Raw genomic sequence first — 25,105 nt, forward strand, 5'->3', positions numbered from 1 at the left:
GCTGCTGCTCTCAGTCTTCCTAAAAAGACCTGGCGTTCCCTTTTACGTGTGGTCGGGTGGGTGCTGCTGGGACCTCGACAGCTGCTTCTGGTTGTTATCCTTCATATCCGTTGCCGGGCCCGGGGGTTCTGCGGTTACCGAGCTACCGCGGCTTGTTGCTATTCATTCCGTTCCGTACCCGCAGGAAACCTTTCTTTGAAAAAAAATTGGCCTTCGGTCTCTGGGTGCAAAGAGACGAAGAGATGCCCACAGGTGAAAACGGGCCCCAGGGTCCGACAGTAAGCCCCAAAGGGCCGTTCCCTCTGGGGCCGTTCCCACGGCACATCTGGATCCACCACAACACTCCTCAGGACAGCTTGGACAAAGCTTGCCATGACATCTGGAAGAGGGTTCAAGGTCTCTCCGAAGATCTCCAGCCTACATCACCACTGTTCCTCCAGCCTACCTGCCCCCCAGAGCCGCCAGAGACCCTCAGGGCCTCCCAAGAGTGAGTGATTTCAAATTGCCACCCCCTCTCCAATTCAAATGGCTTCTCCCCCCTCTTATGCTTTGTGGCCCACAGCAGGTTGGGATCCGGCATAAAAATACATGAAATGTTCTTTCAACATGGTTGAGAAGAGAAATTGGGGGGTAGGGGGTGAGGTGTGGGTGGGAGGGGAAGAGGATTGAGAAGGGGTTTATTTTCACAGCCCAAATCACAGAAGCTGAAGAGGATCCTTTTTCTCTATGCAAAATGACGTCCTGTGATGTCTAGCCACATCTAATTCTGAAGCACAGTAAGCAGCTGCTGCATTCAGTTCCCCACAGCAGCTTTAAAAAAAAAAAAATCAAAATATTTACAGGAAGAAGCAAAAGAAGCATTCAAAAGAGCAGAACCGAAAATTAAAGTGTTATAAGGAAACTACTGTAAACAGCTGATCTTTACAAAGAAAAGCTGGATTTGGCAGAAAAAAAATTCTCTGCCAAGTCTCGCTCCAGAGGGTAAGTTGTGGGGAGGAAAGAAGGTACACTCTTTAAATTAAAAAGGACAATATTTATAGTACATTCCTGCAGCAGGAAAAAAAAAAATTGTCAAATTAACAAACCCAGCAATTAATTAGCTCATGTTGGCAACTTCCCAGGTCTTAAACAAAAACACAACATACCAGTAACAGCTGTACAGACCTGGTCCATCTTAATCTGATGCAGTAAATAATTGTTAATACCAGAATTCATGATGCCTCCCAAAGAGGCAAGTTGGTACCACCATCCCCATTTTACAGATAGGGAAACTGAGGAATAAAAGGAAAGTATTTGGATCAATGGCACACAGGGAAGTAGTGGTATATCCAGGACTCGAAGCCAAGAGTCCCAACTTCCGCATCGTTTCCTTCTCTATCCAAAATGCAGTATGGACTTTGTAGACGGTATCGCACATTGAGTCACCGTTCTCCTTTAGCATCTGCTGAAGTCAATTGAGTCACACCAGCACATAGATGACATGACAGAACTGGGCCCAGACATCTTTATGGACATGTGAAACATGTACATCTCAATAATGCACTCCTGGAAGATGCTCCATTAGTATGGGCAGTACAAGACCCTACATGCAATTATGAAATATTCATCTGAATTTTAATGAAAAACCCCATTTTTAAGAAATGAAATGATTTTTAGAAGAAACATACTTTTGAGTTTTATAATTGATGTAGCAGGTACAGCAAGTGCAGCCAGCTTTCGTAATTCCTTGCCCACGCGCTACGCAGTTGCACCGAATTTGTCACACTTAGGGAGGAGACAGGAGGATACCGCAATACTCTTCCTTTTGCATTTGCAATCTCGGGCTGTCCAGAGGGTACAGCGTATGATGGGAGATGCCTAGGAACAGGGGTGACCCATCACATTCATTTTCTATCCATTAAAAAAAAAAAGAAAGAAAGAAAAGAAAAGTGGGGTCCAGTAAATGGGGTACCAGCCTTGGTCCCATAGGATTTGTATTCTACTCATACTTCTATCACTGACTTGTTGGGCAACGTTCAGCAAGTCATTTCTGTTCTTGTCTATCTGACTGTAAGCTCTTTGGGGCAGGGCTGGTCTTGTTCTATGTCTGTACAGCTCCTAGCATACAGAAGCTTCATTACAAACAGCCAACTGGTCTTTCAAGTACCTAATTTACTCGAATATGATCCCCCCAATAATAATTTTCCAGGTATAGAAACTAATTATTGAAGATGCGACTTGAATTTGTCCACCTCCTACTGCAAGAGCAGGGAAAATAAGTGTGTGTGTGTGTGTGTCTATAAAGTGCCCCCTTGCCCTCTGCCCCCCAAATTCTTCCCCCTGAAACCCCTTACCATCAGACACTGCTCTCTCTAAACACATGCAAAAGTGAGAGGCAAATCTGAAAATGCTAACCTTGATATCAATTTGCATATAGGCAGATGACTATAGATTCTCATACCCATAGACTTAGTTCATCCAGAATATATGCATTTGGCCTGTCTGGAAACTGCTGCAAGTTTTAGCACAGATACTCCATAAACACATTTAAGCAGCACTTTTGTACCTATTTAGATATTTTTATAAATTTCTAACTCCAGATCAAATTAGCCAAATCAGTTTCAAATCATAAATCGATGGAGCAGAGCTCAATTGTTCCAAAAACCATACTGACTGAGCAGGCAGAACTCAATTGTACTAAACACCATGTATGATGCTACAGCCGGTGAGCGTCCTCCATCCCAGGCTCTCACCCTAGGACTTCAGATACTTCCAGATCCACTGGTAGGCATCCTATGTATGGGCCCAAGCCCAGCGACTTGGGGGTTCAGATGCCCCCACTTGATCTTAGCTCACAAGAGACTAGAAGCCTCTTTAGATATACTACAAATTATGCATGATATCAGCCAAAAGGCTCATGATTTGCCACATAGTTCATTGGACTGGGCCCTAGTAGAGTCAACAGTGTTTCAAGCCAAGGTGACCACACAGCTTGGCACGGCTTAGTACGTGTGTGTACTCCAAGATACACCCGCATAAAGGATCCTCCAAAGCCTATATGCAGATGAGGTGCAGGGGAACCTAATCCAGCTCCACCTCCTGGAGGGTGGGGGCACACTAATCATATGCAACAGGCTGGGGGGCGGGGTGGGGGGGGTGACAGAGGGATTCTGGGTGAAGTGTTCGGGGTCCTATTTGGTGAGGTCTGCCAGACATTTAAGGCTGGTGAAGGAACAGTAATCGTTGGAAATGGGAAAGAAAGGCACAGCTCAGATGTGGGGGTGAAGAGAGAGTAAATGGGTATTTAATATAGTGGCTCACCAAAACGAGCCAATGCTAAGGGCAGACAAGTGCTAAGGGCACTATGATGGATGGGCTGTACTGATCTATCTTTCTAGGTTCCAATTAACATCTCCCTTTTGGCCAAGATCAAGCACTTTTGGCCCCAAGGGAAGGGTGTCGTGACTGGCTCTGGGGGAAGACGGGAGCACGGGAAAATGGGAGATAGAGCAGGAACAGGAGGAGAAGGCACGTCAGACGAGAGGCAGACAGCTGCAGGAGCACAACGAAATGCCCACCGGGAGCGGCACGGCGGGACAGCACAGCAAACGCACTGAGAGATGTCAGGGAGGATCACAGACTGCGGATAAAAGCAATCTCAAACCACGATGGGATGAAGACAGGATCAAAGAGGAACAGATCCGAGTTCACAGACAAAGTACTGTTTGAGATACTGGAGGTGCAGGAGGATCATCTCACCAGCCTGATTGCTTTCCAAAACTTAAAGACTTGGGAGTTTACTTACTGGAACAGGCATGGGTGTGAAGATTTTTGGAAGAAACAGGCCAAGTTATGTGGGAGGAAAAAATTAAGAGGGGAAAGAAGTCAAGAGAACAAGTGATTATAGTAAGAATGTCTATGGATTTAGAGGCAGAAGACTACAGTGGATTCAATTGAATGTGCAAGGAGCCATGTGTGTAGAGAAGGTGCGAGACTCATATGGTAGTTGAATGGGGTTATGGCAGGTATGAGTTATGCTGAGAACCGGCAAGTGGCAGCCCAGGTGGGATGCAGCACCTCCCATCTATGATCCAGCTGGGGCCCCACCGAGGTTTTATAATATACCATGGGCAACCAAAGCAATACAGCAAGGAAGGGCATCTGTCCACACAGTCTCCTCATGGTGCATTACAGATGTGCAGGAAAGGGGCATAGAGCTGCAGAGTGCCATGAGTCCCTAAAATGCACTAGGTGAACATTGTGTGTGTGGGGGGAGAGGGGACACACCTATTCTGCAGGTGTCCCAAAGCTTGTGCAAGCAAGGTCAGATCCCCTGAGGAACATCGTGACTCGGAAAGGGACAGTGGGGAGAAGAGGAGGGCAAGGGAAGTAGAAACGGTGGACAAAAGCCCCACCGAAAGGAAGAAAGGAGAAAGAGGGGGGTTTAATATCTGTAATTGAGGTGGCTCAAAAAGAAACAGAAGGGGAGGTGGGGAGCAGGAGAGAACCCAGGCATAGAGGTAGGGGGAGGAAAGGGAAAAAAAAAGAAGTCAAACAAGCAGAGGAAATGGAGGTGGAGCAAATAAATGAGCCCAGGATCCAGGGAGGGAAAAGGAAGAAAACACAGGGGGGTGGAAAAAATCATGAAAAAGAAACTTGAAAAGCAGGGGAATGAGTTGGAGTCAGAGCCAGAAAGCAGCTTCCCACCGTTAACTCCCCTGGGCTCCAGCCTGGAGTGACGAGCTGGAGGCTGGAAGTGGCAGGGAGGTGGGAAAACGAAAGCCTTCCTGAATGCAAAGGCAGTCAGGCACAGTGTTGACAAGTCTCATGAGAAGAAAAAAAAGCAGCACTGCCTTGAAAAACAAGCCCAACCCATTTCAAGTCCAGTCCCCCACCCAACCCCAACCCTAGGTGAGGCAGTGGGGAATTGTGGGGTGGCTATACCACACCCCCCACTCCTCTCCCAGCAGGATGAGCAGCAAAGCTCAGAGCTGCTCTGCGGCCGGGCTGGGATCTTGCAGCGGTGACAGCGTGGGCTGGGGCTGGGGCAGAGCTGTGATCTGCAGCCCGCATGCTCCAGGCAGGGGTGTGTGCAGGCACAGATCATGGCTCTGCCCTGGCTCCAGACCACGCTGTCACCACTGCATTCCTGGCTAGAAGCAAAAGCCTAGCAGCCCCGGGGGGGTGGGGGGAAATAGCAAAAGGGACAGGGGGAAAGAGAGAGCTTGGGGGTGTGTAGGGGAAGGGGTGTTTGCTCCTCTGGGCAGGGAAGAACACACGTGCGGAGCCAAGGCAGCCCCCAATCACCCTGCACCCGTTTTCCTGCCCATAGGTGAAGACACCCCATCCCCTACGCATCCCCAAGCTCTCTTCTCCCCTTGCCCCTTTTGTGACCCCTTTCCCCCTCCCCTGGGCTGCTAGGCTGTTGCTGCAGGGCTTTTCAGCAGCAATCAGAGGCCTTGGGAGCAAAGCCTCTGCTGCTGCAATTAAACCGGACCCTAAATCTGCACCCTCTACCAATTAGGGGGTGTGGGGCACCACAATCTGGGCGTAAAAATGGTGGCCTCCACCATGATCAGGCCACAATATCGGTAAGCTGGGCCTGCGATTTAAAGCAGGCCCTAGAAGTAGACAGGAAGAATATGATGGTTTTGCTGAAAGAGATTTAAGAGCAAGTAGAGGAGGAAGCAGCAAAGAAGATAAAAGAAAAGATCAGGTTAAAGGAAGTGGAGGAGTGCTTAAAAACCTACAAAAGAGGGAACTCGCCAGGAGCAGACGGACTGCCTATGAAATTTTATGAGACGTTTTGGGCGTGGAAAAGGGAGGGATATAGTGGAAGTGTTTGAGGAAACAGCGGAAACAGGAGAGGCAGGGGAAGATTTTACAAGAGATGTTGTGATCTGACTCTTTAAGAAAGGGGAGAAGGAATTCCTGAAAAATGGAGATTGATTACACTCCTTAATGTGGACTATAAGTTAATGGCTAAGACACTGGCTTTGAAGAAAAACCTTCAAAAGATAATGCATGAAGACCAAGTATGCACAGGACCAGGTAGAAGGATATCCAAAGCGATCAGAGATACACTATCCTGCATTCAAGAATGGAAAACGAACACATTTACTGTAAACCTAGATTTAGAAAAAGCATATAACAGAGTGGATCAGGATTACAAGTCAAGGTGCTAGGAAAAAATGGGGTTCCTAGAGAAATGTATATATTGGATAAGGTTATTGTATAAAGAACAGAGTCAAGTCCAAGTTAGTGGGTGCCCAAGTGGGGCTTTTAAAATTCATACGGGGTGAGACAAGGATGCTCCCGTTCACCACTATCTGTGCACGGCATGAAACCATTAGCACAAAGAATAAGCAAAAATAAGGTCATAAGGGAAGTCAAGATCCTGGGAGGGGGGAGGTAAATTGTGTCCTGTACATGGATGATATCAATGTAGTAGCTAGAGAGACATACAAAAAACTAGAACTGGGCTACCAAGTACACCCCTGTAGCTAGAGAGAGAGACAGACTTTGGATGGAAAGGGTGCTAAAACATACCTCAAAGTATGGAGAAGCGATGGGAGAGAAACTAAATAGATCAAAAAGCACAATAGACAATGCATTTAATGAGATTCCTTTGTTGCAAATTTAAGATGGGTTATTTTTCACCATGCTGATTGGGGTGGAAAAAGCCTTGTCTTATATTCAAATAAATACGGTAGTCAGTGATCCCACCCCGCTCCAAAAAAAAAAATCAAATGCTGAGACTGCTGACACTATAAGTAGTCTCTTCAAAATCAAGTCCACTACTCACATGAGTAGGGTGAGCACGACCTGATCCGTGGGTGAAAGTTTTACCCTTGAACTTGGAGATGAAAGCATCCATATCCCATGTGCGGGCTTCCAGTCTCCCCAAAGCAAATTTACATATTACAAAAAAACCCTCAAAAACCCAAACCAAAACACAAACCCCAAGCCCTTGCAGTGCACAAATTAAGGCAATACCTAATTTGTCATCTGTAACAATATTTGCAGTCACAGATCAAACCTGGTGACCTCACTTGATTCAACTAAACTTTAATTATTTTAAAATATTGACTCATGTAAATTGCTGCCGAGTTCATTTTGAATGCACATGCAATCTTTTGAGCAAACAACGACACTTTCACTCTCCTAGCTTTGTTATTGGACTATTTAGACATAGGAAGATGGCACATCACTAGAAGTATCCATAGGAGCATAGGAGATCAGGGTCCTGTTTTGTTAGCTGTGTTGTATCTACATAAGAGACACCTTAGTTCCCTGAACTGTTTACAGGGGGTACAGAGAGGTGCCTAAATCCAAACTTGCAATCCCCAAAACCTTGACATCAGCTGCCACTGGAGCGTCTCAGGTGCCCGTGCTGTACACAGCAGACAGCGCTGCCCCTTAGCTCATGGTAGCTGCGGCACAGATGGGCCATAAGCTGCCAGCAGACCGCTATCAGTAGCGGCAAAGAGCTCATCTCTGCCACAGCACCTCCTCCTCTTCCTCGACACAGGCTTTTCCCACGTGCGGTGGATCTTCTGCCACTGACAGTTCTACATTTCTTTCTGCTTCTGCATCATTGCACTTTCTGTGCAAGCCTCACCCCCTTTCCAAACCTCCTCAAGATCCTCCCAGATCAATATTCCTTCCCATTTGGAATGAAAGGGATATTGGTGTGCGTCTGCCTTAAAGCTGCTTTCCCCTCCAGGCTTTTTCTCTTCCATCTCCATCCCACAGGATACTTATGAGCAGCCGTCTTCCAACTTTTTTGCATTTTAGCATTAAAACCAGCCAACCTTTCGCCTTCAACCCAAACCTTCATACTTTTGGTATAATCACCCAGAACATAACAGCAGGGAGAGAACCCAGAGCTGCCTCTCCCAATGCACCGACCCCCTCCTATTTGAGCAAAAGCAGCAATTTTTTTAGCAGCATTAGGACTACGGCAAAGAGCTGAAAGGCTCTGGCCAGTAGAGGGCACTGGCGTACATGTGTGTGTGCACATGTGTGTGCACACACGCACGCACTAGCATCAGTGTTTCTCTCTCTACTAAGCCAATTCAGACAGGGCATTCTTCTCCACCTGCTCTCATTTATGTGCAGCAAACCACATTGGAGGGCTTTCAGTGCAATTTCTGTTTTCCAGCAGGCCAGAAACTCTTCAGTAAAGATTCATGTTTGTGTCAGCACCCAGCACTAACAACGTTCTTCTCCTTTGAGTCAGACAACTCATACGTTGCCCTGGCTTTTCCTCTACAGTTAGGCATGCTGAAGGGCTGTTTCAGGAATGAACGGCATAGGATGGTGTTAAAACTAGTAGAAAAGTGCATCTGCTAGTAGCATCGAGATGCACACATGCCCAGCACCTTCCAAAAAAGAGATCACACATGGTTTGCTGATCAGATGGGTGCGGTAATTTCCCTAAATTATCACGATGCTACAAAAACACAATGTGTAAAATTAACTAGAAACTGCAAATGAAGCCAGTCTTCTCGCCTATGATGTTGAGTATCTGCAATGTCAAGCCCAGCTCAGTATCAAACCCCAAAACACAGGATGGTGTGAGAATGTGCTGTAACCGTGGAGGCTTCAACCCCTTATCATTTAGGGCTAATCACACTTTTTAAATAGCTTTGGTTCTAAAGTCCAATGTGCAATTTCCATTCCCTCTTTCCATCATTTGCCTCCCATGATTTCCAGGGGGCACAACATAGTTTTTACTTCCTGCCCTCATCTTTTGTGCCAGAGTAGAGCATGGTCTTGACTGCAAACTTCAATCTCCATCCCTCCCCACTGTCCTTTCCCCAGGAATGATGGCATTTCAGGCACTGGTTGCATGATTTAATGTTCATGGTAAAACTAGAGCTCTGTGGATGAAAGGCACTATAGAAATGCAAATCATTTATTGTGACCTTTGCATGCTACTGTCAACCCTTAGACACATGCTGTCCTGATAACACAGGTGTGCCCCGTGGCTCTTCATTTCTCTGCAGCTAGCTGAGTGGGAAACAGGTCACACAAGAGAGGAAAGCCTTGACAGTATTTATAACTCGGGATTCTCCTATGGAAAAGGAATTTCCCATCTTTTTGGGTCTCTTTTTTTAGCACTTCAACTCTGTGCTGGCACATGATGTTTGCTTGAACTTTTATGTTCTTCTAGGTGCCCTTCTTTACAAAACCTAGCATTTAGGCTCTTCAGCCACAAGCCAAGAGGAGGAAAATATAACCCTCTTCAGTGAGTTATAGAAGTAAAGTGACTGCCCCAAAAGCTGGGAATAGAAACCAGGTGTCTGACAACTGCCCCGGTGCCTTATCACTGGCTCACCATACCTTCCTCATCCTTTTGCACTCTTAAGATCTCGTGCTAAAGCTTGCCTTCTCTGTTGCCAACCAACAACTGCTACACCGCCACATCAGTAGTTCTTAAAACATTTTTTTTTGGTTATGTATCCCTTTAAGTTTGCTATAGTGCCACGCTCTGCTTTGAGAATAAAGTAGTGCTGAGATATCATAGAGGAGTTGGTCCTTCTCCTTCCCTCCTGCCCCCATACTTTCCTTTCTCCTTCCTCCATTTCACATGCTCTGTGGAAGCTGGCCTTATACATCCAGGGATTAGTCATATAATAGTTTAAAAAACACTGTGCTATGTGGGGGATGCTAGAAGGGGATGTTTTTGCTTATTATCAGTACTCCTAATAATGCATCCAGCATCATAGGCAGCAACAAGCCTTCATAGACTTTGAGCCCAGAGGTACCATTCTGCTCATCTCCTCCGTCTTGCACAAGTCAGAGAGTTTGACCTTGTGATCCCTGCCACCAGGCCATAGCTGCTGATTGAACTAGTGCAGCTCCTGTTAACCACCGCGGTCCTGATTTAAAGTCTTCAGGTGAGTCCATCACATCCTGATGCAAGTTGCTCCCCCACGCGAGCTGTTACCATCATTTGTTTCTAGCCTGACTTTGTCGGCTAAATTAAAGACCACTCTCCTGCTAGAAGACTCCTCCCCATGTAGCTAGGCCATAATCAAGTCCCTTCTGCACCTTTTCTCGGGTGAACTTTAGTCTCTCACCATGAGGCAGGGTTTCTATCCCTTCTATCATTATTGTAGCACTTGTCTTAATCCTCTCCAATTTGTCAGCATCCTTTTTGAAGTGTGAACACCAGAGATTGACAGAGTGCTCCAGTAAATGCTCTCACTGGTGCGCCGTGTGCCGTGGCTTCAATATCAGCGTCTACGTTTATCCAGCATTCCCCTGCTTATACATCCAAGTAACACATCCGCCGTCTTAGATACCGTGTTGCTCTAAGGGCTTAGGTTTACTTGATTATCCACCATGACTCAAAGTCCTTCTGAGTCACTGCTGTCTTGGAAATACAGTCCTCCATCCTAGGAGCGTGGCCTGTGTTTTTGCTCATCCAGATTCCTCTAAACAGTTCCTATTTACCACTCAACCCAGTTTGCAGTTAGCTTCACATGTTGCCTTCAAACAGTTATTCTTTTTGCTTAATGGGGATACAGGCAGCTTGGTGCCCTTAACATCCCGGTAACCATCCCTCTTTCCAAAGTCTACTTTCTTCACCTCCCTTTCTCCAAAGGGATAAAAACCTCAAGTCTGAGCTCACAAACCCCCACCTTTCCTTGCTCTCCCCTTCTTCCCTCGCCCCAAGCCTGGTGGGATGCCAACATTGACCATGCCAGTTTGTAGTGGAGGGGGAGAGGGGCAGGGCGTGTGCTTGACCAAAAGAAACCCCCAAAACTTACACAGACATTGATGGCACACAAATACAAGTATATGGGTGAAGAGTTTCAGGATGAAGATTGCAGCCTGTGAAACTGGAAATGCTAAAAGCAACACCAGTAAGAGTCAGGGAGGGCAGGGGTTGAGGATGGGGAAGGTTGTACACTTCAAATACTGTACTAAAAGGCTGCACTTCATACAAAAAAAAAAAGTACACATACATCACATAGAGCCATCTGTTCATTTAATTTCTGCAGTATTGCACTGAAATTTGTTAGTCGTGGGGGGGTGTTAAAGGAAGGGGAAGAGCCATGCAGTTTAAAAACCCTAATTATAGAGTTATTCCATAAGCAAAGATAATTAGGAAAATGTATCATTTATGATTTGCTCAGAAGTATAGCAGCCTGTTTAGACACAGGTACATGTATAGCACATGCCTAGGCACCCAAGCCCCCAAACGAAGAAGAGACGAGGCATTAAGTTATAATTGCTTTTGGAAAGGAGTGAGCGGTACACTCCCAGCCAGAGGCAAAAGAGGGAAGTAGCACTTTGGAATAGGGAGCTACTTTGGGCAAATCCATAATTAAAATGTGCTTAAAAGAAAAAGAAAAATATTCTTACCATGAAATGGCTCCAGTTCACCACTGTCAGGCACCTTGCATGTAGCGGTTTCGGCCAGGAATATCCTTTGTGTTCAAGGCTTGTAGGTGATGTGTCGCACTACTGGACTGTGGCACTCAGACGCTGCTGTGGCACAGGGAGACCCACACACCAGGACGAAGCAGGGATAAGCAGTGTCATCCTAAATTTCCAAAGTATTTCACACTCACTTTGCAGATGCACAAGATGCAGTCTATTGGTGAACAAGGGCCAAAAGATTTTTTTAGGATTTTTTTTGTCAAAGCCCCAGGCAAAAAAAAGCCTCCCCCTTCCAATGTCCCCACCTCTCACCTTTGACTTTACACATACAGATTAAAGCATGTTACTCATCTTCAGTTTTGCTATGTAGTGGTAATGGAAGAGGTTTCATATACCTGGATGGAAATACCAGTTGGGAAGCACAGTCGAGGCTGGCTGAAGAGTTTACTTTTACGGGTGTTAGGCTGGGGCACGGTAGTTGAGAGTGGGGTAGGGAGGAGGTCTGAAGTTTTGGAGTATCATTTGGGGAGCTTGTTATTTCTTATCTGTGGGTTGCTTGTCCATTTCTGTAAGCTACTTTGAACCTTTTAGGATAGGGCAGGTATACATCTAAATAGATAAATAGCAACAGCATTGTTCCATCCTAGCCCTGCAAACAGGTTTGCTTAACTCCAGAGCTGCGATTCTCAGCCCGGATCCTGTTGCACCCTTGAGATCCTTCCAAGGGTGCTATCAGATGCCACAAAACATTAGTGCTACAAGGTGTACAAACAGGATTAACCCAGAGATTTCAAATAGGAATCCATAATATTAAAAAAAAATTTGACCCGTCGAAGTCTTTTTAAGCTCTCTGCAACACAAGGATTCTCTATTATTTTTCTGTAGTGAAAAAAATGAGTGAAAACAAAGAGCTTGCATTTTCCACGGGATGTCTCGAGTCAATCAAGAGCTGCTTTGAGTCTAAAGAGGCTGAGAATCCCCATTTTAGATGTACAGGTAGACCCTTGACTTCGGTGGGGCTGTTCCCTGGGGAGAGGGGTAGGGTTAAGCAGGGGTGTATGACCGTAATCATATGAGGCTGCAACATCCTAAATGCCACATAGTAGGGTCTTAGGTTGTAGCCGTGTTGGTCTAAGGATATAGGCAGACAAGGTTCCTTGGGTGAATTTGATATCTTTTATTAGACCAACCCAATAATTAGACCATAGTAGGGTCAGCATCATACCTAGACTCCTGGTGGCCCCAGGTGAACTGTTAGTATAGAGCCCCCCTTCGCTAGAGATAATGATATTAAATAATAATTTTTTTAATTACCATTTTTGGGTTCCCTTTCTGTCCAGGCCTCGGGTGGCTGCTCGGTTTGTTCCTGCCTGTGTCTGGCCCTGAGTAGGGTCTCCCCAAGTCCAGCATCAGGCCCTGTCCCTACCCTAGCTTGCCCGGTTGCTTGGATCTCACCAGCTAGAGGCCTTGAGGAAGCTTGCACTTGGATCAGCATGTCCCTCCTTCCACTCCCACCCCTGATGCCTTCATTGGTCCAGCACCAACACAGCTGCATTAACCTGGCAATCAAGATATATAAACCAGGTCTTACTATCTGGCTTAAAGGACTTTTCTACTACCTGTGCAGCAAATACCAACTCATATAGCAAACCCCGCTCCTAGTCCTATCCCTATTCCAAGCCCTCACACAACCTCTCCTCATCACTAAGCACTTCAACACCTGGGAAGCCGCTAATTCATCCCAGGTGGGGCCGTTACCCAGCTCCATGCAACACACTGACTTAATGCATGGATCAACTACTTGGTTTTGCCATGGAGTTGCTCTGAGTCCCACACTTTCAATGGATGGTACTTAGGTCCCAAAATATCTTGAAGAGCTTGGTCCTAAGTGATCTTCCATGAATCTTCCCCTGCTTTCCAGCTCTCTTTTCTAATGTGCTGTGGACTTTAAATTTAGGTCCTGCTTCTGCAAAGGTTTAGGCACATGCTTGTAATACCAGGCTCACGGATAAGCCTTTATAAAATGAGGGCCTTGAAAGACAAATGATATTGCTGCAGTTAGGGACCCTAGAGCACAGCATATAATGCAGAGATGGTTTTTACTTCCAGGATTGAGGGATCAGGTTTTACTGTGCAGGGTATTCACAGAGGGTTGAAGGATTAAGTCAAAATTACTGCAGAGGAGTGACTTAAGGAGCTGCAGGTGAACACAATGGAGTAGAGATGGGGAGCTCAGTTTAGGAGCTGGAGTGGCGGCCTGCAGCTTGTTGTCAGTCACAGAAAAATGCATTGAGACTTAACCCATTGGTCCTGTTAAACACACAGGACTAGGCTTTTCAAACAAGGATGCTTAAAATTAAGCTCCTAACCTCCTGATTCGACACAAAGAAGTGGTCTGATTTCCAGAAATGCTGAGTGAACAGAGGTCCAAGCTGACATGCAGAGCCCTTATCTTGCAACGAGTTCTGGGTGTGCAAATTCCTTTGGCCCTGTTGGCTTCACTAGGGTTTGGTGTGGGGGTTCCCATCCAGACACCTCCAACAAGAAAGGGGTCCTGGGCTGCAGCTCTACTGTTTTCAGCCCCTCTGGAAAAATCAGACACTTTTAGGTCAGCAGTATTGATTTAGGAGCCTGACTTTGTGTGCCTATGTTTGAAAGCTACAGCCAGAGTGTTCAGTTTGGTTAAAAATAAAAATTCAGTGCTTTTGGAGAGAAAGAACTATTGCAAGTGGCAGATGACAGAGACTTCCCACGTGCCTTCAAATTCAGGGCTCCATCCTCAAAACACCCGCTTGACTCTTCCAGCCCATCCCAGCAAACATCTCTGCAGACTGCACTGAAGGTCCAGTTCATTTGGTTTAAAACAGCCTTAATCAGCCTCTAAACTATCCCCAAAGTTTCCAGCAAACATTTGTGTTGCTGTTAGTTTTACTCCTTCTCTAAAGGATTGGTCCCCTAAGTAATCACAGGGAGGAAAGATAGTCTGAGCAATTTTTAGCCAGGACTGGAATGTAAGGGTTTAGGTTTAATACTTCATTTAGCTGTGAAATCTCTTTCTGTCATGAAGCAAGTCGCTCATCTTTCTTTCTTTTGTCTCATGTTGATGAATAACTGGAGAATACAACTTCCCTCCCTCAGACTAGTTTAAGAATAAAAGTTCATTAGTGGTTACGTGCTCTGTTCCTATCATAAGGGTCATTTATCTGCCTAAATAGGCTTCAGTTGAACTTTGTAAAAAACAGGATTATTTCTCCCCCCCAAGGTTTGATCCAATTTTATCAACATTTCAAATGTCAGCACCAGAGAAGAAATTTTTTGATAAAAGACGATATTGTTTTTCTTCTCTTTCATCACTTGATGGATGATCATCTATGCTAAGAAAAACACCTATTTCTGCTACTGGCCCCCACGATCAGCCATGGATCATTTCCCTGCTGTAGACAAAGCTTTTGCTTCATTTTGCTATATATATATACATATATACACATATCCATATATCCATATCTCCAAAGATATACCTATATATATAGAAATATAGATATAGCTAGGGATATAGGAATATATGGATATGTGTATAGATCTATATATAGATATAGCTATCTCTATATGTAGATATATCTATATAGAGAGAGATATTTGTATATATATACAAATATACATGCATATATATACACTTATATATATATATGTATGTATATTTGTGTGTATATATGTATATATTTGTAGATCCAAATGTCCAGAGAGATATATTTGTGCGTGTGTATATGTGTGTATATATACATACACACATACACGTATGTGTGTGTGTATATATACACACACACATAATACACACACATAATATATATACACACATATGTACACATACATACATATATATATACATACATGCATACATCTATATACGTATATGTATATGTGTGTATATATATGTATATATTTGTAGATCCAAATGTCTTCTCTTTATTTTAAGCACATATCTTAGAATAATTCTTTGCCCTCCATTAATGCATTTTCATCCAAGTGATTTTCAGCTCTCCCTTTTGGATGTGCATTATCTATGTTAGATTTCTCTCTTTCATGTAGATCCTTGGAACAGAACTGTGTCAAAGATGAAATTTCTCTTCTGGTGGAACAGGAATACTTGAGCCTTACACAGGAGACCATTAATGAGACAGAAATGCAAGGTTTAAAGGAAGGCAAGAAAACAGACTTTACCTTAAGTCAGACAGCTTCAAACAGCAGCCTGATTCCACCTTCCAACAGGGACCAGTTACTAGATGAAACAGAAGGAGTGGAAAGTGTGTACAAAGCCATGATTGGAAGCAAAGAAAGGGAGAGGAAGCTAAGAGCTCTCTGTGATGCACAGCTGTCTACAAAAGCCACCATCGCAGAGAGTTCACGCCTTGCAAAATGCAGCAGCAAGAACTCAAGAGGGGTGGACAATGGCATCACTAACATAGAAGCGTCTAACCTAGAGATCAGTAAGTTACTGGTGCAGTTTCCAGTGAAGCACACGGAGACCGCCAAAGCTCCCGACAAGCAGCTAGTGGCAGAGAAAGCCAAGACGGTCAAGGACTTCCTACAAAATAGCAAACTCAGCTCCCTTGGCCAGAAGGAGAGCGCAGCAGCAACCCCTTTAACCACCACAACCGCGGAAAGTCAAGCTCCAGGACAGAAGAAGCAGATCCTAGGGCTTTCCAAGATCTGCCCGAAGACCAACCCTGACTTAGTGACTGAGGCGCTACAGACTCCAGGTATGTATCATGAGATGGTGGGTGAATGGGATTTAGGAACGATGGGCAAAAATAAAACAAATAAGGAGCTGTTTAGAGGGAGAGGCCATGAACAAGTGTGGCCGTATAGTGGTGTCCTTCCAAAGCCTTGTATACCCGATTAGCTCTGTGGTTCTCAACTTTTTCCATACTGGGACTTTGTATTTCCTGTCAGACCTGATCTCCCTCTCTCATCTTGCTGGGATCAACCCAGGATCCTTCTCCCAAGTAGTAATATTGCAGGTTCAGAATGGCCATGACTATCAAGCTCTGAATGCATGGATTAACTAAATCCTTTTCAAAGAAGCCAGTATGAAATGCTGTTTAAAACAATTCCCCGCTGAATATCTACTGCATTCGTGCCATTTTGTTTAGCGATAAACCTGGCAGGTCTCCTTCTCTTTGTATAACATCAAAGGGATGCTTTAACTTCATGGGCTACACTGGGATAAACAAAGTGATGGATAAATGATAATGAATGATGAATAATGTAGTCCCGTGTCGAAGAAAGTCAACAGGCCCTTCCATTCACCCCATGTTGCGTTAGCTTGAACTCCTTGAAAGGCTCAGCTAACCTCCTGGGCCAGTATTTTCCAGAAATGGTTACAGTCTTTTGGAAATTATTGTATTTTAAAATGACTCTCCAACCTGAGACAGTCTCTTTTATTGGAACGTGCTGAAAAAAAAAAAAATCAATCCTTTTGCATGACTCAGGACAGGCAAAACCAGTTATGTTTGCACCTTGCTTTTCCATTTTCAAAATCTTGGGCCAGCTGTATCACGACTCAGAGATGCTCAAAAATTAACACGAACAAAACTCCACTTGTTTGTTTCCTAACCCCAAGAAGGGTTTTCAACTTGGAGCAAAGTTTCTTGATTTGGGGGCAAAAGGGGCTGTTCTGCTCTTACTTTAAATGAGCAATTTCATTCATACCTATGACTCAGACAATTAAATTGTCTGATCCAGGTCTTCTAAGGTCAGAGTTTAATGGTCTGACAAGTGAGTTTGAATTGCAAATTCTTGAATCTGGGTCTCAGCACTGCAGGGCTGTAGCCAGGAGAAGTAGCTGAGACCTTAAGCAGATTGTGTTTATGGGTGAAGCACAACCTGTTTAATTGGAGCAATCGGCAGTTGAGCATAGAAAAGTGCAGCGTGTCTGTTAACAATGTGTTTAACCTCATTTTGTTTTACAGTAACTACCGCACCACCAGACAAAAACAGCTTTAAATACAGTGGAAGCATTTTCGCACCACGTTTTCCTACCAATTCAACAACTGCGACGTTAAACCACCCTTTTTGGCTTAACCTTAACTTTCCTCCACCTCCCATCTTTCCAAACCATTCGGGTTTCCCACAGTTCCAGGTAATACAAAAATAAAAATACCCCTTTCCTTTTTCTGGCTGTGTGAGGTCTGGGATATACTGCAGTCTGCACTGACAAAGCTGTGGTTCTAGCTGCCATTGCTTTGAAACCTACCTTGTGATTTGTGGTGTAGAAACTAGACCGATGTCCAGCTATGAACACTAAAACAAAAAGTGAATTTGTGAGGCAAAAAACATACGCCAAGTGCTTGTAGTTTAGTGAACTGGGTATGTTCATACTGCACTGGGAGTTATCTTATTTGTGCGTGTGTGTATCCACATAACTGCAAGCCAAAAATAAAACAAAAGAAACTAGTGAAATTCAGGATAGGTCATAGTTCAGTGTGTGTATGTGTATAGACACGTGTGTGTGTGTTTGTGTGTGTGTGTGTGTGTGTGTATAATATCTATCTATCTAGATATCTATATCTATCTATATGTATAGATTATATATATAATATCTATTGCTATAGATATCTATCTATATCTACAGATTATATATATAATATCTATCTAGATAGATATCTATATCTATCTTTATCTAGCTATATCTATAGATTATATATATAATATCTATCTATATGTATAGATTATATATTTACATCTATAGATAGATATGTCTATCTAGATATATAGCTATTACAAATATAATCTGTAGATATAGATTTCTATATCAATAGCTATAGATATCTATCTAGATAGATAGATGTGATATAGATAGATATCTCTAGATTAGAGATATATCTATCTATATCTATCTCTGTGATATAGATAGATATCTATAGATTATATCTATCTATCTATCTATCTATCTATACATATATATCACACACAAACACACTGAACTGTAACCTATCCAGAATTTCACTAGTTTCTTATTTCTGGCTTGCAGTTATGTGTGTTTTTCACTTGCCAACCTATAGCCATGTCTTTTAGTAGGATGTTACTTTTCTTACCTGTAGGATTCTGTAGTGGAATCCCATGTCCACATATAAATCAAACGCCTGAATTTGAAGGTATCTCAGCAGAACCCCAGATTGTGATCCTGGGTCCTTCAGTGAAATGAATTTAGATGGATCCTCAGACTGACACAGATTCCTACTGAATATGGTGACTTTTAGGACCCGTGCATGAAAGATGCTATGTTGAGGTTTATTAACATTCATTAGAGCAGACAGATGTACTGATTCCACAAGCTTTCATGGCGTGTTTGCCAAACGATACAATCCGTGGGTCATGTACGACAAACTCCGAGTTTCTGTGACTGATCGATTTCTCTCTATCCCTTCATTCGAATCTCTGATTTTGCATTTAGCAGATGAAATTCATCTTGTGAGAAAAAAGTTTCTATTAGGCCTGTTCCATTTCTTTAACTGAGCATGTGCAAGGTGGAACAGGCCTGTGAAAGCAGGTCCGTCCTCTGTCTTTTACGTGCCCACAGCTCATTGCCTGTCACCCTAGAACCTGCTCAAACCACACGAGTCCCCCCCTACCTGGCTGAGCTTCATCACCCTTTGGCTTATTTGCACGTGCCATTCTCATTTTCCTCGAGAGATCCCATTGTGTCATCTCCTTTTGTGCAAGAAGCAAAGATCCTCAACTAGACCCAGATCTTTTTGCCTCATAATAGCATTTTTCATCTCAGTCCATGAAAAATGAGTTTGGTTTATTCAGAAGTAGACTGAAGCACTCACCTTAGCTCTGAGCACCTAAACACCGGGAATACCTTTGAAAATCCTATTTTTAGGGCTAACTTCTTTTGTAGGCCTCATCTCAGCTCTTCCTTTTGTGGGTACATTTTTGTACCTTGTTATATGCAGTTGCATTTCATAGAGCTGAGCTGTTTCCTTCAAAGGTGAATGCATAGTGGGGACTAAGCTATTATGTGCCCTCATGATTTTCTCATTTCTCACTGAAGTCTGTAGAAAAATGAGCTCTTTCCCAAATATGGTGGAGCATTCAGTAAAAGAAACCCATATTTGGGGAGGTAAAGAAGAGAATTTGGCCTACATGTACCGAATAAATGTCACTCCTTTGAACAGATAGCATCCCTTAAAAAAAGCAAAGTATTGCACAGCAATAATTAATATACCAAGTCAGCCTGTTTCATACTTGTGTCTTATGTATATTTAACAGGGCTTGTATCATCAGAGAGTGCGGATGCCATATCAGCAGACTATACACCCTTCTCTAGGATGCTATTCAAGACAGGTGTGTCTAAATGGTTATGGATATGCTTTAATTTGCAGTACACAGATGCTAAGCACAATAGATTAGTCAGAGCAGTTTGTCATGTGGCATGACTGACGTTGATGCTTTCGCAAAAATAGATTTGGGGGCTAGATGCTCAGATGGTGTAAATAAGTATAGCTGTACGGAGTTACACCTTTTACACTAGTCAAGGACCTGGCCCCAAATCTCTAATTAAAAAAACAAATTGCTTATGTTCCATTATAGATTAACTCAGGAAAGGGTTTTTGGTTTTTTTTAAAGAACAGCGCAATCAGCCTTCTGAAATGTGCATTTCTATTTTAAGTTAATTTATGAATGATGAAAACAATGGATGGGCTGCTGCAAGATATTTTCCGACAGTAAGAGGCACAGCAGAGAGCTGGAGTTGGCTTGCAAAGTCATGAGAAGAGCCTCAGCAGAAGTGATCTGACATGTCACTGCAACTTTTTTGGTCAGATGAAAGCGAGTTTCTCCAGCTGGACACTTAAAAAAAGAAGAAAAGGGGAAAAAAAAAAAAAGAGGAAGAAGTAGTCACAGTAGTTATAAAAGCTAAAACGTGAACTAAGAAAGAAGTTAACATGCCATCACTTTGAAAGCATAACAGTCAGTGTCTCACAAGCACTACAGTATTATCCCTAGTGGGGAGTAAAAAAAAAAAGTGCAATATCCTACAGAAATGTTACACAATACTGTAGCCATACATGTGGGCCAGTGTGTTCCAGTGGCTAACTCAACAGAGCTAGGAAGTCCAAGGTACTAGTTTAAGTTCTGTTGGGCAGTTTTGGTCAAAGTTGTATAGTTATGCATATCATAGCAAACATCACTGCAGCTCTCTATCCAATTAAAGATGTATCTAAGGAGTGCTTTTCTCCCACTTAGCCTGATGAGACAGACCTAAATAGCATCACTATTTCTTTGCAGAAAAAAAAAATCCATAGCAGTTAAGAGGAGGAACCCTTGTCTGGTACAAGATCTTTGATTTTTGTGCCATTGGAAAGGCTTCTTCAGGAAGTGACCCAAGATTTTTTTTTGTTCTTGTTGGCACTTATAATAACATGAATGCCTTAACTGTCTTGTGAACAGCATACTGGGAGGTGCTGAGTACTCTCAACCACTTGTGCCACTGGGAGGAATTGAAGGTTTGGTTCAGCTGTTCAAAATTAACCCGATATGGGTGGGGAAGTTCATAAGCTTTTTCACCCAAAGAATCTTTCCCTTGCTTTAGGAGATATAGGCATGTAGTCATCTCTCCCCCCTCCCCCCCACATTACAACCAGCCTGTGGTTATAAAGAAAATGAAAGATTTTATAAAAAATGACATAGCAAACTTCCCCCCACCACAACCTCGTTAACAATTTTGAAATATTTCAGCCTTTTCTAATTCCAAATGTCACTTATAAGATCAAGCTCTAAATGGGCACAGACAGAAGTGCAGCTCCCCACTGTAGCTCATAGCGGTTTGCAGGAAGCGCCATGAGTTACAGCGATCCCCCGGACCCAAGAGACATTTGGAGCAATTTGGAGCTGCTGTGAGTCTGCAGCTGTTCTCCTCTAGCCCTTCCCCTCTCCACTCCCAACTTTGGTGCTGCCTTCAGAATGGGAGCAGGAGAGGGAGCTCAGTCTGGGTTTTTTCAGCTGGCACTGGAGGGTAGGGCAGGTGGACTGGAGCTAAGGGCATGGCTGTAGAGTGCTTTCACATGACAAATATAACATGTCTGCGCCCAATGATTCTGTTTCACCTCATCTCTCATATTACATTTCCTTCCCTTACAGGTAACTCCTTACAATCCGCAGCACCTTTTTCGGTCACCTTACACCCCTCTATTGAACTATGTCCCTCTGGTCCATCCCAATTATTCATACCAGCAGAGGAACCTCCTCAAGCCATCTAGCAATGTACGTGATCCACCAGCAATGGCAGGTGATGGACCACAGTATCAGTTCCCACATTTATACGGGTATGTCCATGCAAACGTGTTGAATAGTTCGGTTAGCAGTTTACAGGAGGGTTTGTTGAGTTATTGCAAAACCAAATGGAGTTTGCTGCCTAGATATGGTCAAAAAATGGGATCACCATCCTGTGGGGACTGCTAGCATGTTAAAGTTCCCTTCATTCCAAGCTAGAGTTTAAAAAAATGACATTATCCCAGAATGGAAATTATAACTCAATTTTGATTTGAGGACATCTAGAATTATTTATTTTGATCAAGTTGAAACGTTGTGGTCTAAAACATGACATCTACATATTGTACTTAAAATTAGAAGATGAAAAGTAAAGAAAAATGAGGCACTGTAAGAAGAAGGCACAGCAAAATGTTTTTTATCTGATAAAAAGAACACATTCCAATGGTAAAAAAATGAATTGTGTTGATATTGTTGAAACAAATACATTTTAAACAATTCTCCTTGACACCTCCCCATCAAAAGTTTCATCAAAAATCAACAGGTCTCTGCAGAGTGGGAAATATCTCCAAAGACTCAAGTTCTGGTTTTGCCACAAAAAAGTTACACTAATGGCAGCAATGATACAGGTTGCCCATAGACCACCTCTTCATATCCCACCTATAAGCCTCTGTCCTGATTTTTATTGTCTCCATGTTTATTCAAGTTCTTGAACTCTCAGGAGAGCTTTATTAGAAGGCTGCCAAATAGTGATCCCCCAGTCAAGACATCGTAAGAAATATTGCCTGAGGAGGTAGTGCCAAGGAAGAACCGTGCAAAGCAATTTGCTTGCTATGCTCAGCAAGCAAAACAGGAGAGAAGGAGAAGAGAGGAGAGGAGAGGAGGAGGAGGAGGAAGAGAGAAGACTCTTCCTTTCCTCTGAGGAGAGGACTTCATGGTCTACAGAATTTGTTCCACCCTCAGTTAACACTTCCTGATGCTATAGTTTCACTTATTGTGGCAATGTCATTAAACCATATTTAACTGTACTTTGAGGACAGCTAGATATGGTGGAAGACCACTGGTCTGTAATACTAATGGGAAAAATTTGGGAAGGAAAAAAATCTAATATCTACATAAAGCTTTAGTCTCTTCGCTTTGGGAATTTAAAGATATTTAGATACCAAAAGATGCAAAAACGTACTTATCTATATTCCATTCCCATGGTCTTCCACCATATTTATCTGTCCTCAGAACAGGGTTAAATGTAGTTCAATGTCACAGAGAGAGGGGCTGGGAAGGCAGGGTGGGGTGGGGGAGAGAGAACAAGTTCAAGAGAAGGAGAATACAAAGAAAGACATAAAAAGATTGGATGGATTTAATTTGAAATTTTGTTTTTTTAGGTTTAATTCTACGCTGGGTGGATCTCTGAGGACTAATCCATATTTCTCTTCTGTGAGTGGTATAAACTTTTGAAGTAGTCAGGTTTCTGCTGCAAGACTTGTGGAAAGGAAAGCTTCAAAGACTGTTGGGAATTTTCTGTTTAAGCAAGGACTTCCTTTGTATTTTCCCCAACGTGAAGATTTCTGTCTATAATGATCCTGCATGACTTAAGAACTTACAAAACACCTACACAACAAATCCATCCACAAGAAGGAGTTTTGTTTAGTGGGAGAAAACGAGAGTTTTCTCTTTTTGTAAGATGGAGAGAAATAATAAAAATGTTTTATTTATGACAAATGCGTGAGCTGCTTAAAATTGAATTTTTCCTGTAAAAAAGATGGCTGATAGAACAAGAGCGTGGCCACGCATTTCAGAGGTAATAACTCTAGTTGTGTGTTCAAAATGAGATTAACACCAAGGCATTCAATAGCTAGGTTGCTTGCCTCTGTGGCTGGCATGATTGTATCTTACATCTGGAACCCTGATGCTAATCTAACTTTTAGCCCTACGGAAGATCAAATCATGGAGGCTTGTATGAAGAAGTTTACTCGACTACGTTCCCTCTGTTTCAATTCAGAGATTCGGGTGCAAACAGTGAGCTTTTGTCCCTGCAACGAACCTGCTGCTGTTTGATACTATATCATCAATGCAGAGCCCGTTAGTAGGCTGTCTGCAGGTGATTTTGATGGATGTTTGTTGTAGGTCAACCAACCAGTAAGCTGTTGGCTTATGTGCAGAACAAGAGTGGAATCCCATAACCTGTGTTTGTGTAGGAGGTCAGACTAGACGATCATAATGGTCTCTTCTGTCTTTTAAATCTGTAAATGAAGCCCCCGTCACAGCCTACAATTTGCAGTGTTACCAGGCTGGAGCTGGTAGTATAGCAGTCCTTCCGTGCACTAAAGTCTGGAGGTCTTCACTGAAGGCAACAGTGGCTACCCCTTAGCAAAAGTGTCGGCATGAGCAACCTCCATCTATGGCTTGCAGCAGATGGAGGAGGGAGCAAGGAATACAGTGTCAGATAAGGCAGGGAGCAGAAGGCAGAGGAACAGATCAGGCAAAGAGCACAGGACAGGGAACAGAAATAAGAGCAACAGATCAGGCAGGGGAAGGGGATCCAAGTGGCGCACGGGGAGGGTGGACTTAAGGCTTGTCTATGCAGAATGTTCTCCCATGTAAGAGATGTGAATTTAAACCCCTCTGAGGGGATGCTTTTAGAGCGAAGTTATACATTACACCTAGCTCATGCTAGATCGGTGGGATATTACGCAGTGCTAAAGTTAGACCATGCTATGAACAGTCATACGTTAAAGATTAATACTGTTTCTTGCCTGCCCGGTGCTGACTTGCAACTAGAAGGTGGGTGAGCTGGGAGTGGCTAGGAGTCAGGACACCTCTGCATTATCCCTGCTTTGGAGTGAGGAGAAAGGAGGGCCAGGAGCAGTGCATCCTGGGATGCTGGAGGACTACAAATTGCTCATTTTATTTCCGTGGTGTAGACTGGAGTTACCCTAACTTGAGCTAGGCAGCATGGGCCAGAGTTAACCCTTGCCTGAAGTGGTGTAACTTTGAGATGCTCAGAGGGCATGTAGCACAAGCTGATGAGCTTTAACCTGCAGACACTGAGAGTGCCTATACACGAGCAGCAAGGCTGCTCCGATGCACTTTAATTACAGCACATTGGAGCAGACTCGATTAATCAAGTTTGCTGGAGTGTGGTAATTACTGCGCTCCAGCCAACTCCAGCATCTCGTGTATCAGCATCCCTGCGCTGAAAAATGGCGGCAGGGCTGCTTTAACTAAAGCTCGTTCGATGAGCTTTAGTTAACGCACTCCCACTGCCATTTTTCAGCGCAGGGACACTAATACACAAGATGTTTCAGCCACTGAATTAAAGCAGCTCTTGGAGCCACTCTAATTAAAGCACCTCCTCCTCCCCACACTCGCGGAGCATGTGTATAAATGCCCTGACCTTTTAAGTGCCCTTAGTGTGGTCTAAATGTAACATCCACCTATAGCACTTTAACTGGAATGG

General features: G+C 43.6%; 1 protein-coding gene and 1 long non-coding RNA gene across 2 annotated transcripts in view; one reads left to right on the top strand and one right to left on the bottom strand.

Moving 5' to 3' along the window:
* LOC132251123 (uncharacterized) overlaps nucleotides 1-25,105 on the bottom strand; it is a 122,210-nt gene that overhangs the window by 3,469 nt on the left and 93,636 nt on the right. The window contains exon 3 of the long non-coding RNA XR_009462937.1: nucleotides 11,359-11,590. This is a non-coding gene — a long non-coding RNA (uncharacterized LOC132251123). The remainder of the gene's footprint in view (nucleotides 1-11,358; nucleotides 11,591-25,105) is intronic.
* Nucleotides 181-23,329, top strand: C6H1orf94 (chromosome 6 C1orf94 homolog). The gene is made up of 6 exons (XM_006267951.4): nucleotides 181-487; nucleotides 15,463-16,133; nucleotides 17,346-17,515; nucleotides 19,651-19,725; nucleotides 21,520-21,704; nucleotides 23,031-23,329. Exons 1-6 carry the CDS (start codon nucleotides 243-245, stop codon nucleotides 23,101-23,103), a joined length of 1,419 nt encoding a protein of 472 aa, XP_006268013.3. The 5' UTR covers nucleotides 181-242; the 3' UTR covers nucleotides 23,104-23,329.

This window comes from Alligator mississippiensis, chromosome 6 (genome assembly GCF_030867095.1).
Source record: "Alligator mississippiensis isolate rAllMis1 chromosome 6, rAllMis1, whole genome shotgun sequence".
Classification (NCBI taxonomy): Eukaryota; Metazoa; Chordata; order Crocodylia; family Alligatoridae; genus Alligator; species Alligator mississippiensis.